This window comes from Python bivittatus, unplaced genomic scaffold (genome assembly GCF_059951505.1).
Source record: "Python bivittatus isolate LINGU-HERP-01145 unplaced genomic scaffold, Pbiv_v1 ctg000320_np1212, whole genome shotgun sequence".
Taxonomy (NCBI): Eukaryota; Metazoa; Chordata; class Lepidosauria; order Squamata; family Pythonidae; genus Python; species Python bivittatus.
The window spans coordinates 10,519,559-10,531,962 of record NW_028277052.1 but is presented as its reverse complement, the minus strand read 5'-3'; the positions used below and the strand labels follow the sequence as shown (position 1 = coordinate 10,531,962).

General features: G+C 47.1%; 1 protein-coding gene and 1 long non-coding RNA gene across 15 annotated transcripts in view; one reads left to right on the top strand and one right to left on the bottom strand.

The window, feature by feature from the left end:
- Window positions 1-10,243, bottom strand: part of CAMK2B (calcium/calmodulin dependent protein kinase II beta) — a 175,948-nt gene extending 165,705 nt beyond the window's left edge. For all 13 annotated transcript variants that reach the window (XM_088139066.1, XM_088139077.1, XM_088139069.1 and 10 more), the window contains exon 1: window positions 10,032-10,243. In XM_088139066.1, coding sequence (XP_087995192.1) covers window positions 10,032-10,096 — 65 coding nt within the window. In that variant the 5' untranslated portion in view covers window positions 10,097-10,243. The remainder of the gene's footprint in view (window positions 1-10,031) is intronic.
- Window positions 8,707-12,036, top strand: LOC148216199 (uncharacterized). 2 transcript variants are annotated; one of them, XR_015795848.1, is made up of 3 exons: window positions 8,707-8,877; window positions 10,786-10,918; window positions 11,716-12,036. It is a non-coding gene; the product is annotated as an uncharacterized LOC148216199 (long non-coding RNA). The 2 variants fall into 2 exon arrangements; XR_015795846.1 differs by lacking the exon at window positions 8,707-8,877 and adding an exon at window positions 10,479-10,609.
- The last annotated feature ends 368 nt before the right edge of the window (window positions 12,037-12,404 follow it).

Genomic DNA, 12,404 nt, shown 5'->3' with positions numbered 1-12,404 from the left:
TCAGCCAACCAACCAATTTATGCAATGTGCTAAGTCACAACACTTCGCATGTTGTGTGAATGCAGCTGCTGGTCTCTTTCACCGATCTGCTTAAGCAGGTTACCTTTAAGAGCCCGTTAAGAGGATAGTGACTACAGAATCAAGGCAATGTAGCAGTGAGACCATTGTTCAAAGATTAGGATCCTAATGCTGACTTGGCTCATCCTTTCAGCTAAACCATTTAAAATTTAAAAATTTAAAAATTTAAAAATTTAAAAATTTAAAATTTTAAAATTTTAAAATTTTAAAATTTAAAATTTAAAAATCCTTTGATTTTTTTTTTTTTTTTTTTGGTTTAGGCACTGAATAGCACTATCTGTATCTGGACACCAAGCATATACTTTTGTAGTCTCCCAAATAATTATCTCATAAACTCTCTCAGAAATTCTGCAAGCCAAGACAACACTGGGCTCTCAAGCTTCACAAGCATTTTTTACACTATTTCCCAGCACTGAAGATATCAGACTGTTCCTATTAAATGGAAGAATGTTTTATACAGATCTAACCATTATCCGTAGTCATGACTACTGATGAACATGAAATGATTGTTCATAACCACAGGGGTACATACCCTGCCATGATAAGGATCTTGGGTTTCTTTGACTTGGCATTTATTTTGCAGCAAGCCACTCTGAGTTAGTTTTATCAGCTAAAAAAGGCTGGGAGTCAGTGTGTTGTTGTGATTAAGGTGCTGGACTAGGAGCATGAAGATCCAGGTTGTAGTTCTCCCTTAGAAATAGAAGCCAGCTGATGACTTTCGGCCTGTCACTTTGTCTCAGCCCAAGACCGAGAAGTCGAAAAACACATATCTACCAACCCACACTGGACTACAGTGATAGATTACAGTCCGTAACCTTCAAGGAAGAGACTTTCATCCTACAGTGGATTGATTTAAGATGAGAAGGAGAAGAAGGGGAAGGAGAAGGAGATGATGATTTTTCCTCAGAAGTAAATAAAAACAACATCATGGTAATAATTATAAAATCCATCCTTGCCAGAGCAAGCAAAACTGCCACAACTCACAGTTCAACTGCTATTCTTACTTGAGTAATGTGTGGAAGACATCTCCATTCTTTTTAATTCTTTGGAAGCACATCCAGGACCAGTAATAAAATACAGAGAGAAATTAAAATGGGTATGCACATATAGACACAGAGCCACCCACGTTATTCCCATTGTCTCAATAATCAAAAGCATCCTATAGCACAGGGGCTCCTATTTCTCTTAGAACAAAATCTTCAATTATCTGTGCCAGAAGCAACATGTGACTTCACAGAAAGGAGCACAGATAGCCACTGCTAGGCAAGGTTCCGTTCCATTATATTTGGTCAGGCTAACTCCAAAGTAAGAGCGAAAGAGGATGGCTTCCTTAAAGGTTTATTAAAAAGTGAACCTTCAACATCCCTTAAAGCAGATTAACCATCTCTTAATGTGCAGACTACATATTTAGATACAGAACTAAGTAACAATTAAATCTTAATGAATGTGTGTGAATTAAGGCCCATTCACAGTATTATTTTACATTCTGAATTATTTAATCTCAAATAAACCCTTCACCTCTACCTCATTCCTACACATATCCTTTGATGGAATACATTCAAGAATGAACTAAATAGGAAGCTGCATAACAGTGTGCCCTCAATAATTTTGGTTGCACTGGCCCTGGATTGCTGCATCAAGATGGCCTGGCCTATAAGAGTATCTTTTTAAAACAGGGAGATCTTTAAACATGTTTTTCAGGCTACCGCTTTCTTCCCCACTCTAAAATGATGTAATAAACCAGGAGGAACATGGAAAAATTCTTTATTGCTCCATTTGTGCCCCACCCAGCATCCCAAAATTGTGACACCAAAATCAAATGACAAGGAGGATTGTAATTTGGCAATGCAATTCTTTTTCATCTCCCCCTCCTCCCCAATTAAGAGCAGGAGCAGGGACGGAAGGCAACCCCAATCCTTTAACCCTGCAATTCTCTCCACCTCATGACCAGTCCCAAATCACTGGGATTTGGGCTCATTCCATCTCTTTTTAGTGAGGTTTGGACTTCACTGCTAACTTGAGTTAGGAGCATGTCCATTGGCATAGCAAATAAAACTGGCCCATATTTTAAAAATACAGTGAGATGGGCAGCATATATAAATTTGAAAAATAAATAAATAATTTTTTTTTTTTTAAAAAAACAGGAAATATCTAAGTCAGGGTTCCTCAACCTCAGCAACTTTAAGATGGGTGGACTTCAACTCCCATGCTGGCTGGGCAATTCTGGGAGTTGAAGTCCACCCATCTTAAAGTTGCTGAGGTTGAGGAACTCTGATCTAAGCAACTATTTCAAGGTATCGTGCACCAGCTCTAGAGATATGATTCAGGATTCATGAAGAAAAGCCAAGAAAGCAAGCCTATGGTCTTTCAATACACTCATAAGGTATAGAATGGAATTGGCAATCTCTGGCACTCCCTATGTTGCTGAACTACAACTCCCAGCATGTTTCATCATGGATCATGCCACCTTCGCCTGGTATGTCAGAGGTTTTCTATCCCAGCAGAGAAAGATGTATGCAACGTGGGTGGCCTCCAGATAGTGTACACGTTAGTTCCTAGCCAACTTTGCCAATAGCAAGGGAGGGTGGTAGCTAGACTCATAAGCATCTGGAAGTCTTTCTATCCTGACCATGAGCTGGAAGTTCCTTTATCCAAAGTCAGCTTCTTGATCCAACTAGAATAGTATTACTCTCACATATCTTGCTAAACCAACCTTTCCTTCCAAAGAACCCATGCGGCTTAATAATGTGTGTGAATCCAGGCAGGATAGTTCAATACACCATGATGTATGACTTCACTGGGATTTATTCCACCAGTAACAGTTAAAACAGCCCAGAGTTTAGAATGTAAGCAAACCCAGCCTATTTTCGATTTGGCAGGAGCTTTCTAGATTCAGTGAGGGAGGTCATTCCCGTTGCCTAGCTTCTGAAATGCCAGAAACTCTACCTGTAACTTACACATACCAAGGAGATGGGCTCTCCTTAAAGCACAGCACTTGGTTGTCATCTATATAGGCCATGCAGTTAATCCTTATACATATGTTTCTCTGAAAGGTAATAGCAACCCTAAGCATGTTTATTCAAGTCCATTTCCTTACCTCCTAATGAGCATTCTTAAAGCAGCAATTTTAATCTCAGTATGTGCATTAAAAAAAAAAAAACCTCTGAATGTATTACATTCTTAAAGAAGGCTTTAATAGTTAATTATCCTCATTGTTAAGAATGGGGGTGAAATATGTGATTTCCTTTAGCGTCAGTTTCCATCTGTTCATGCATTAAGATAGAAACTAGCATTTTTCCCCTCTTGTCTTCTTTTTATTTTTTTCTTTCTCCAGTCTCAAGTACTAGATTCTCTCTCCACATTTCATATTCCTTGTTTCTCATAAATCTCTGGTTTTTGCATTTTTTTTCTTCAATTCTGACCAACTCTGAATGCAGTATTTCTCAAGAAATACATGACCACTGGCTTCATGGGCCCTTCACCAGGTTGTCAGTAAAATTCTTTGCTGCATTACATCTAAGCATGAACTAAGGATTGCTAATTTGAATGGCACTCGAAGCAACTGATCCCAACAGAACTTCCCACTCACACAAATACTCCCCTAACAGAAAAGGGGAAAATAACCACATTCTGCAAGATAGACCCAATCTGTCCACTTTCTCAGCCTTTCATACTTCATTGGTTCAGCTTCCTTATTAATTATATCAGCCCAAAGAATTGCACACACACGCACACGGAGACAGGAAAGACTGAAATGACACCCTACATAAATCAGGCAGAATGTACAGCATGCAGAGGCAGATGGTTACCATGTTCTCAGGCTGCAAGAGATGATTGACATCATGTACCAATAGCTACATATTTTTGTATTAGATTTATACATATAACCCCAGGCATGTTTTAAAGTGAGAGTTCTCTTGGAATAGCATAAAGCAGCTTTTACACTTAAGAGGCAGCCCCCAGTACACATGGCACTTCACAGCAAGACACATGGTGGACCAAGAGACGTTCAATCACAAACTGCCAACCACATTTCAGTGTAACATGTTGTGTGAACTCCGGCTGCTTGGCTAATTTATGGTTCAGTGTGTAATTAGAACTCCGAAGTTGGGTGAAGTGAGTACTCTGGTTAAGCATGGATAAATGTGTTACATGAACACACTTCATGTGTTCCAATGCAAGAACAGCTAAACCTAACACCTGGGAGGTCAATCAAAACTATATGATGAAATAAACTTTGCCAAAGTGAACGTACTTTTTAAAGGAACACTGGTTGGTGCTAAGCCATAATATGGTTTGGTTTTGCCGTGACCTGCTTTGTGAACCCAGGCACTGTGATATGCAAACCACAGTTTAAGAATTAGTGTGATATGTAAAGTCACTGTGGCTTGGGCAACAAATATGATTAAAACAAAACTGCTGCAAAGCCAGTCTTCTTTGTCATGATGCTTAAGAGTTCCTGGTAGGCATCAAACTGGTAATAGAGAAGACAGCTTTCATATCCCAGGGGCTGAATGGATGGGGGGATTCCCTGGACCACCACGAGGCTCTGAAGTTACTATCCTACATTACCAATCAGGGAAAGCACCAAAGACAAAGCACCAAGTCCACTAATAGTCCCAAGACAATGGAAATACATTGCAACTGAATATACTGTCACTGCCAACCAACTGCACCCAATCACCAAAAAACATACTGTTTTCATCCATTTAAAGTATTTACATCCTATGTCAATGAATGAAAAGTAACAGAAGCAACAGCTGTCAAGCCCTTTTTCACCACTACTGGCCTTCACTGCTCCAAGTCACAGATACTATTATAATGAACTCTGTAGTGGGAATAGCCCCAAACACAGTCTAAAAATTTCAAACAACCTGAAACAAATCTGCCAGGGTCTTGGCTGAAGTCCTATTACACAAATCTTGCCCCTCTGAGCTCCTGCTAGTCTAGAATCAAAACATCTAAAAAGCTGTCTCCATCCATGTGAGTCTGCTCCAAATTCCATTACTCTTTTGCTGTCCAATTTTGATTCTCCAAACCAGCAGAAATGGGCTGGGTGGCCATATAAAACAGGCCTTTTCAATTCTGGCCCCCAAACTGGGAGACGCCTCTCACTGAAAGTCTGCCTGGCCCAACTCAGTTAAACGGCAAACAAAATGAAAAGCCATCACTCATGAGGAATATCAGAAAAAAACTGAAATCAAAACTAGGCTACATAGAAACATATCATAACTATTCCTTGACCATTCTTGTCCTTTTAGGACACCCTCACTTACAGTATGCAGATCTTCCTACTCAAGTCTCTTACCAGTTGTGGGCACATCTTATTTCTTGACGCTACAGACAGCATGTATATTTATATATTCCTCATCTCTTAAGAGAGACAAATCTAATACATTCCATCTTGTTTATATATGGAGGTCAGAGATGTTCTCTATATATTTGAAAATAAGCCATTTGGTGGCTTGCATAACGATGGCAAAGACAGAGATGAATAAGCCAACCATCTTTCAGACTACATTCGACAAGGACACAATGAATGCATTATCTCACCTCCCTTACTTGGGGCAAAGTGAAAGGCGACATCTAAGTAGAAGTATCGCTACAATATGTAATATACATGTTTCTAAACATATTGATCTGGAGATGCGTTCAATTATTTTCACTTGTAAGCATGGCTTTAAAACAAATGGCTGTTCCTTTTCCCCCTCATTCTATCATTTCCAAAAAGGATATTCTTCAGTTAATATAGGGAATGCCAATAAACTCTTGGATATAAACCATACAGAACAAACAAAGCAATTCCTCTGACATATCCTTCTTCATCTACTAAATTCACATGACAACAATCAAGATTCTAAATTCCACCACTTGCTTTGTTCCCTATGGATAGCAAGAATGTCTGTAAAGACTCTCTCAAACCAAATTCAGCTCTTGGTGACTTCATGGACATATCCATGTAGATTTTAATAATCATTTAGAAATACTTTGCCACAGCCTTCTTCAGCTATGTTTTTGTCTAACTCAGGGTTTCTCAACCTCAGCAGCTTTAAGATGTGTGGACTTCAACTCCCAGAATTCCCCACCCAGCATGCTGACTGGGGAATTCCGGGAGTTGAAGTCCACACATCTTAAAGCTACTGAGGTTGAGAAACACTGGTCTAACTTATCAGTTTTAGCCCTGGGATTCCTGAGGATCTCTCACATGCAGGGACAACAGGAAAATCCAGCTAAGTTGGGCAGCCCATGAAAGACCCCTACTGATAATCACTGAAAGAGTAACACAAGTTTTTACATTGTTCCTGTTAAATTCTGCAGATGTTCAAAATCTGCACCATGGTCCAAGTATTGACGCTAACACAAATCATTTGGAACCAAAGCCTGCAAAGGCCTACTTTGATGCCCCTCCACATGGAACAGCTGGAAGAGGAGTGGCAACACTGGCTAAAGAACCATGTTTTCCACTGCAATGATGGGAAGCAACTTAGCTCAGGGGTACAGTACTAGCAGTGTAGCACACACATTACCAGCTTCCTGTCCTCCACATCTGCTCCCTGGGCCCACTGCCTCACTCTGTCTTATGGCAGGACCAGCCCTGGGAATGGTGATGGCAGGAACATGGTCTTCACCTCCAGGAACAAAATGTCTCAGGAACAGCCCTGCTGTCATTTCAAACCCCAGCTGGGCCCAGGAACAAACAGCCATTAAATCCAAGCCCTCGTAAAGCCATTAAATCCAAGCCCTAACACTATGTAAAGGCATCACCGCCCATTGTTGAGAAGATGCAAACAAACTCTACTTTCTTCTGGATTTGAGAAAAGGTCATCTCTGGGAGTGGAAACACAGACCTCTGAAGAAATCCACCTCAACTGTTGTACTTGGTAATAGCTAACAGACTATAATTGCAGACCACCCCCCCCCCAAAAAAAAGCTAGTTAAGAAACAGAGATAGTTATGGCAAAATAATCAAGGAGAATAAGACTGATTTTAAGACAAAGGAAAAAAATAAAGCCGCTAAATCAGCAATGTTCTAACGAGGAGGAGGTAGTGGTACATATTTCATAAAATGGGCTCTCGTCCACCACTGCCTCAATATATCTCCTGAGCCAGTCTTCTCAGCTTGGGCTCCGTCAGAAGGATTGGACTTCAAAGCCCATCATTCCCTCAGCCAAGCTGACCAAGAATGACGGGAAAGGTGAAGTCCCAAGATTTTTTTTTCTTTGTTCTTTCTTCCTCCTTAGATTTGGTTCCGAGAATCTTTCAAATCAGGTAAAAAAACTGATGGATGCAGATAACCATCAGGAGGAGAAAGAGAAGAGGAGCTGGATCATAAAGGAGATGTGAAAAGACAGATCTGGGTTGCATCCAGAGTCGTAATTCTTCCTCTTTCATTTTGCTGAAAAGCGTGTGTGCTGGACAGAGGTTGATCTTGGAAAAACAGCCTGTCCGCTTTGGAAAACTTCTTATTTATGACCACGACCCAAGATTTCCAATGCCACATGAGCCGGTGCTACTGCTGGCCTGCCACTCTGACACAAGAGCCACCTGAATTTACCAGAATCTAATGGGGAGGGGGGACTGAGCGCTCTTACTCGGCTACTGATGAGAGAGAAGCATTTCACACATGCTTAATCATACTTTTTATCTTCCCTTCCCCTTCAGAGGTCTTTATGGGTAAGCCAAACAAACAAGTTGCAGGGAAAAACCCAAAGCATCTTGTGTCCCTTGAAAGGCTAATCAGCCGATTAACTCTGTATCAAGTTTAGATGCCTCCTGTTCTGGTTTTCCCTGCAATTATTCAGAGAGAAAAGCGTTGCTTAGCCTGTTACTATGGCTTTTACCAGCAGATCTTTTCAAGACTGTCACAATATATTATATAATATACATTTACACAGACACACACATACCCAAACTACTCATTCAACACAGTGAAGAGGTCTGCTTACAACGTGGCCACTCTGCCCCATGGGATCTTTGAAATTTGCTTCATGTGTTACTTAGCCACAAACCTGTCTTTGCCACCCCAGGAGGCTTCACTTTTCTGGGGGGAGAAGTGGAGGTAGCAACTAATGGGGAAAAGGGATGTCTAAATTGGTGCCTAGCGTGGAGGAGGCAGCCGGAGAGAAGCTTTTCTCTCATACCTTTAAAGCCCAAGTCTACCCAATAGATCTTCTTCCCCAAGGATCTAGTAAGTTTGCTTACAACTCTTGAAATGTCAAAATGTATAGTTAGTGCAAAGGAAAGCAGAGAGAAATCTTCTAGGCATCATACTCGGACCCTGAGAAGCTGACTTGGAAGGAGATCCAGAAAGTGGACTTCTATGGTTTCCTTAATACAGAAGGGACAGAGGTGCAAGAGAAGGCAAGCAGGTTGGACTGAAAAGGGGACACGACGGGCACCCGCTACTCCCTCCCTACTCCAAGGGCGGGTGGCTCTGATCATCAGCCGCTGAGGAACCACAATAGGGAGGAAGAAGAGCGGCCCGGCTTTGGGACCGAACTGCCTCCGCTGAAGAGTTGCTGGGCTATCCTCAGCCACGTGCTGGGGAAAACCGCTCCCAGCGCCTGGCCAAGGAGCTCCGGAGCCCCCGACCCGTTTGGTTCGAGCCCAAGCGAGCCAGGCAGGCGTCGGAGCAGAAGCCTGGCGGGGTTCGGTCGCAGCTCCAGCGCCGCTCCCCGGTGCCACGCGGGAGCCAAGACTCCGTCTCGCGCACCGGGACCCTCCCCAGCCCGGCCCGAAGCGCCTCTGAGCAGGTGCAGAGCGCCCGCCCATTAACGAGCAGCTACAACCAAACCGCAGGTATTTAAGTTAGGGCGGGCGGGGAGATGGCAAAGTCCTTCCACCCGTTGCCGAGAAAGCTCCCAGAATCTCTCTCCGTAATCCCAGGAGCCGAGTTCGCCTCGGGGGCGCCTTTCCCTTTCCCTCTGGAAGGCAGCAAGCGCAACCCCACCAATGGGCGAGCGGAGGACTCCCCGACCCCTCCCCAGCGTTACGCAATACGCCCGGCTCCAGGGCGCTTCCCGAGCCGAGCCGAGCCCCTCCCCTGCCGGGCTCGGATCGAAAGGCAAATGATTAACCCCTTCCTCCTCCTCCTCCTGAGGCACTTTACCTCCCTCGCCCCCAGTGCTTTACTCCAAGGGACGCCCCTCCCCAGCAGCTCTTCTCTCCCCCCCGCCAAGCAGTGACAGCCACCCCCGCTTTGCCGAGGGAGCCGAGCACTCCGCTAGCAGCCGGGCTTCCTCTGCCCCCATCGGCGCGCAACAAGCGGCGGCGGCAGCAGCAGCAGCAGCCACCGCCGCCCTCAGCAACGCCTGGGCGAGGGGGCCGGAGCGCAGAGCCGCGCAGCCCCCAGCGCCGGGTCAGGCATCCCTCCAGCCCGAGCGCCGGGCCACGTGCTCGCTCTGCCAGCCAGGGAGCAGCTCGGGGGCAAGGCGGCGAAGGGGGCCGCCACTGCAGCAACAGCAGCCGCCGAGCTGCGGGTCCAGCGCTCTCCCTGGCGCCCGGCTCACGCTCCGACGGAGGGAGCGGGGAAGGCGGCGCTGCCGGAGGGAGAAGGAGCAAGAGGCGGCGGCGGCGGCGGCGGCTCTTCCGAAGGGGAGCGGCGGGGGCTGCGCGGCCGCGCTCTCGCCTCCTCGCGGGTCCCCGGGTCGCCGGCCGCAGCTCTGCAACGTGCGTCATGGCTGCGCAGCGCAGCGCAGCGCCGGCAGGATCCCCCCGCGTTGGCGGGTCGGGGCGCGCGGGGCCTGGACTGGAGGGCAGTCTGCGGGCAGGCTGGAGGGGGCTGGCGGCCGCGCGGCACCCCTCTTCGGCTGCGGGCGCCCAGGCCCCGCGCTCCCCGCGGCCGGTCTCGGGGAGGCTCTGCGCCGAGCTCGGAAAGAGGACCCGACTTGCCCAGACCGACCCCCGCGGCTCTCGCCTCTCGCGCCCGCCGAACCGCGGCATCGGCTCCTTACTTGCCAATTTCCTCGTAAAGCTGATACTCGTCGGTGAAGCGGGTGCAGGTCACGGTAGTGGCCATCGCGGCTGCAGCTTCACTCCGCAATGAGCCGCCCGGGCTCCGCTCCGGCTGGCAGCGGGGGGGAGGGGGGAGAAGGGGCGGGGAGGAGGAGGAGGAGGAGGAAGGGGCGAGGCAAGCGCCGAGCAACGGGGTCCGCGGAGGAGCCGCTCCTGGCTGCGTGCGGCGGAGCGCGGCCCCTGCAGAGCGAGCGAGCAGCGATCCCGGCACTGGGCAGAGCCCGCGAGAGCTGCCAGGGGAGGGGCGCCGTCGCTGCCAGCTCTAGGGGAGGGCCCACGAGCCTCCCGCGCCCCAGCCCCCCAGCTCGCCTCCCAGCCCTCGCCCCGCCTGCCGGTGGGCGCGTCTCAACTTCGACGGGGCGGTGGGGATCGCTTCGCCCACCGCCCCGCCGAGAGCGGCTGCCGCCTCCTCGCGATCCATGCGGCCGTCGGGCAAGGGAACGCGGGGTCCCACCTGCGCCCTTAGTCCGCCTCGAGCAAGCCCCCCTCCTCCGGGCTGCGCTGCGTGACGGACCTGGTCAGTCCCCCTCCCCATTTGCTGAGTTTGCCCAACACGTTCTACTTCGCGGAGGGGGGATGGCGAACGCGTGGCTCAGACGTGTCATGGGGCCCCGGACTCCACACCCTCTCCGTGACTTAACCGTTCTCCAGGTGAACCCGAGTCCGCCCAACAACTTTCCCTCTTACTTGCAGCTCCCAGAATTCCTAACCAGGCCGGCATCAGTTGGAGAAAATGACTCTATTTCCTAGAACCTTTTCCCTGCCAAGATACTAATATTCCTGCCTCTTTTGCCCGGAGCCGCATCAGCCACTGATGGAAATCCAGGTACCTTTTCCCTCTGGGCCACTGCAGACACCACAGGTCGTCCTCAGAAGCAACGGAGCCCAAGCTGTTGACCTGCCCGCCTCTCCTCCCCTGCTCTTGCTGCCACTTCCAGATGCTGAGTCCAGCATTTTGCAGCTCAGGAGAGTTCAGGTGCTTGGTCAGCACCTATGAAGGGAAGTTAGAGCTGCAAACCTAAGCCAGACCTGACTGCGGTGGGGCTTACTTGCAAGGAAATTGACCCAAGATTGCTTTGCCAAAGTGGTCCTGTGTTGGCATCATTTATTTCTTCACTTACTTAGTTTGCATGAGGGATAATAGAGGGGTGGTTTATTCAGCTGACCCAATTTTCTGGGTTCACACAAGACCCAAACCATTAATTAACCATATGGGTTGGGGCCACGCCTAGATTCAAGCAGGGTTGGCTTACTGCTGGGGTGCAAATACAGCCTAGTTGTGGGAAGCATATTTGTAGAGAAGCTCCTCTAAGATGCGTAAGAACCATGGCAGGATTCCCACCATACACCTATAGGGATCATCACTTTGACCATTGTCACCATGATCCTATAGTTCATTAACTATTGAGACCCACCGCAAAATATGTTTAGGCTGATTGAGGGAAGTTGTTTGGGCTGGATTTACGCAATGAGCTAGCCCAGATCCTTCATCTGAAATGCTGCCTGGTGGCCCAGTCTCAGCTTACCCTTTGCATTCTCTTGATTTTCACCAAGTGTTTAATTCAGTTTGGTGCTTCTGAAAGATGGACAAGAAAATCCAAACCACTTTTCTTATTTTCCCAGCTTCCCAGCTTGGCTGATGGTAAGGATCTGCAAAAGGCCCAGGATTCCACAAACCTTTGGTAAGATGGGGTCCCCCTGGAAAATGTACCCCCTTCCTGAACCATCTCGTGTTGTGTTGGGATGATGGGAGCTCCAGTCTGATATATCTGGAAGGCATCAGGTTGGGATCAGCTCCTAGTTTTTTCATACTTCTATTTTGGAAGGCAGGAGTATTAGTTCTAACCATTTTTATAGAGGCCTGTGGTTTTAAGGAATACAGGTTAACCCTTATCAAGTCATTAATAAAATCCCAGTATAGTTGCTGGTTTTTACATCTGCGGATTGTTATTTTCTCTGGAGCATGACTCAAGATTTTTAACCCAGCCTGGTAGGCACAGAGATGTTCCTTCAGGTCTTCCATTGCTCGGCTATTCTGGTTTCATTTCTTCAAGCTGCCCTCCTTACAGGAAGCTCACAGATGTGTTGGACTTCAGTGCCAAGCTGTCACAGAAGCACAGCTAATGGTCAAATATGCCAGCAGTTGTTGTTCAGTGATATCTGATTCTCCATGTTTCCTGCAGCATGCTGGTTTGTCACATTACTAAATTAACCATCATTTACTCAGTCTATATTCTAGGTTTGCACAAGCACTGGATCTTAAATTATCCACATGATCTGAATTCACACATATCCTTGGTTTTATGGTTTCT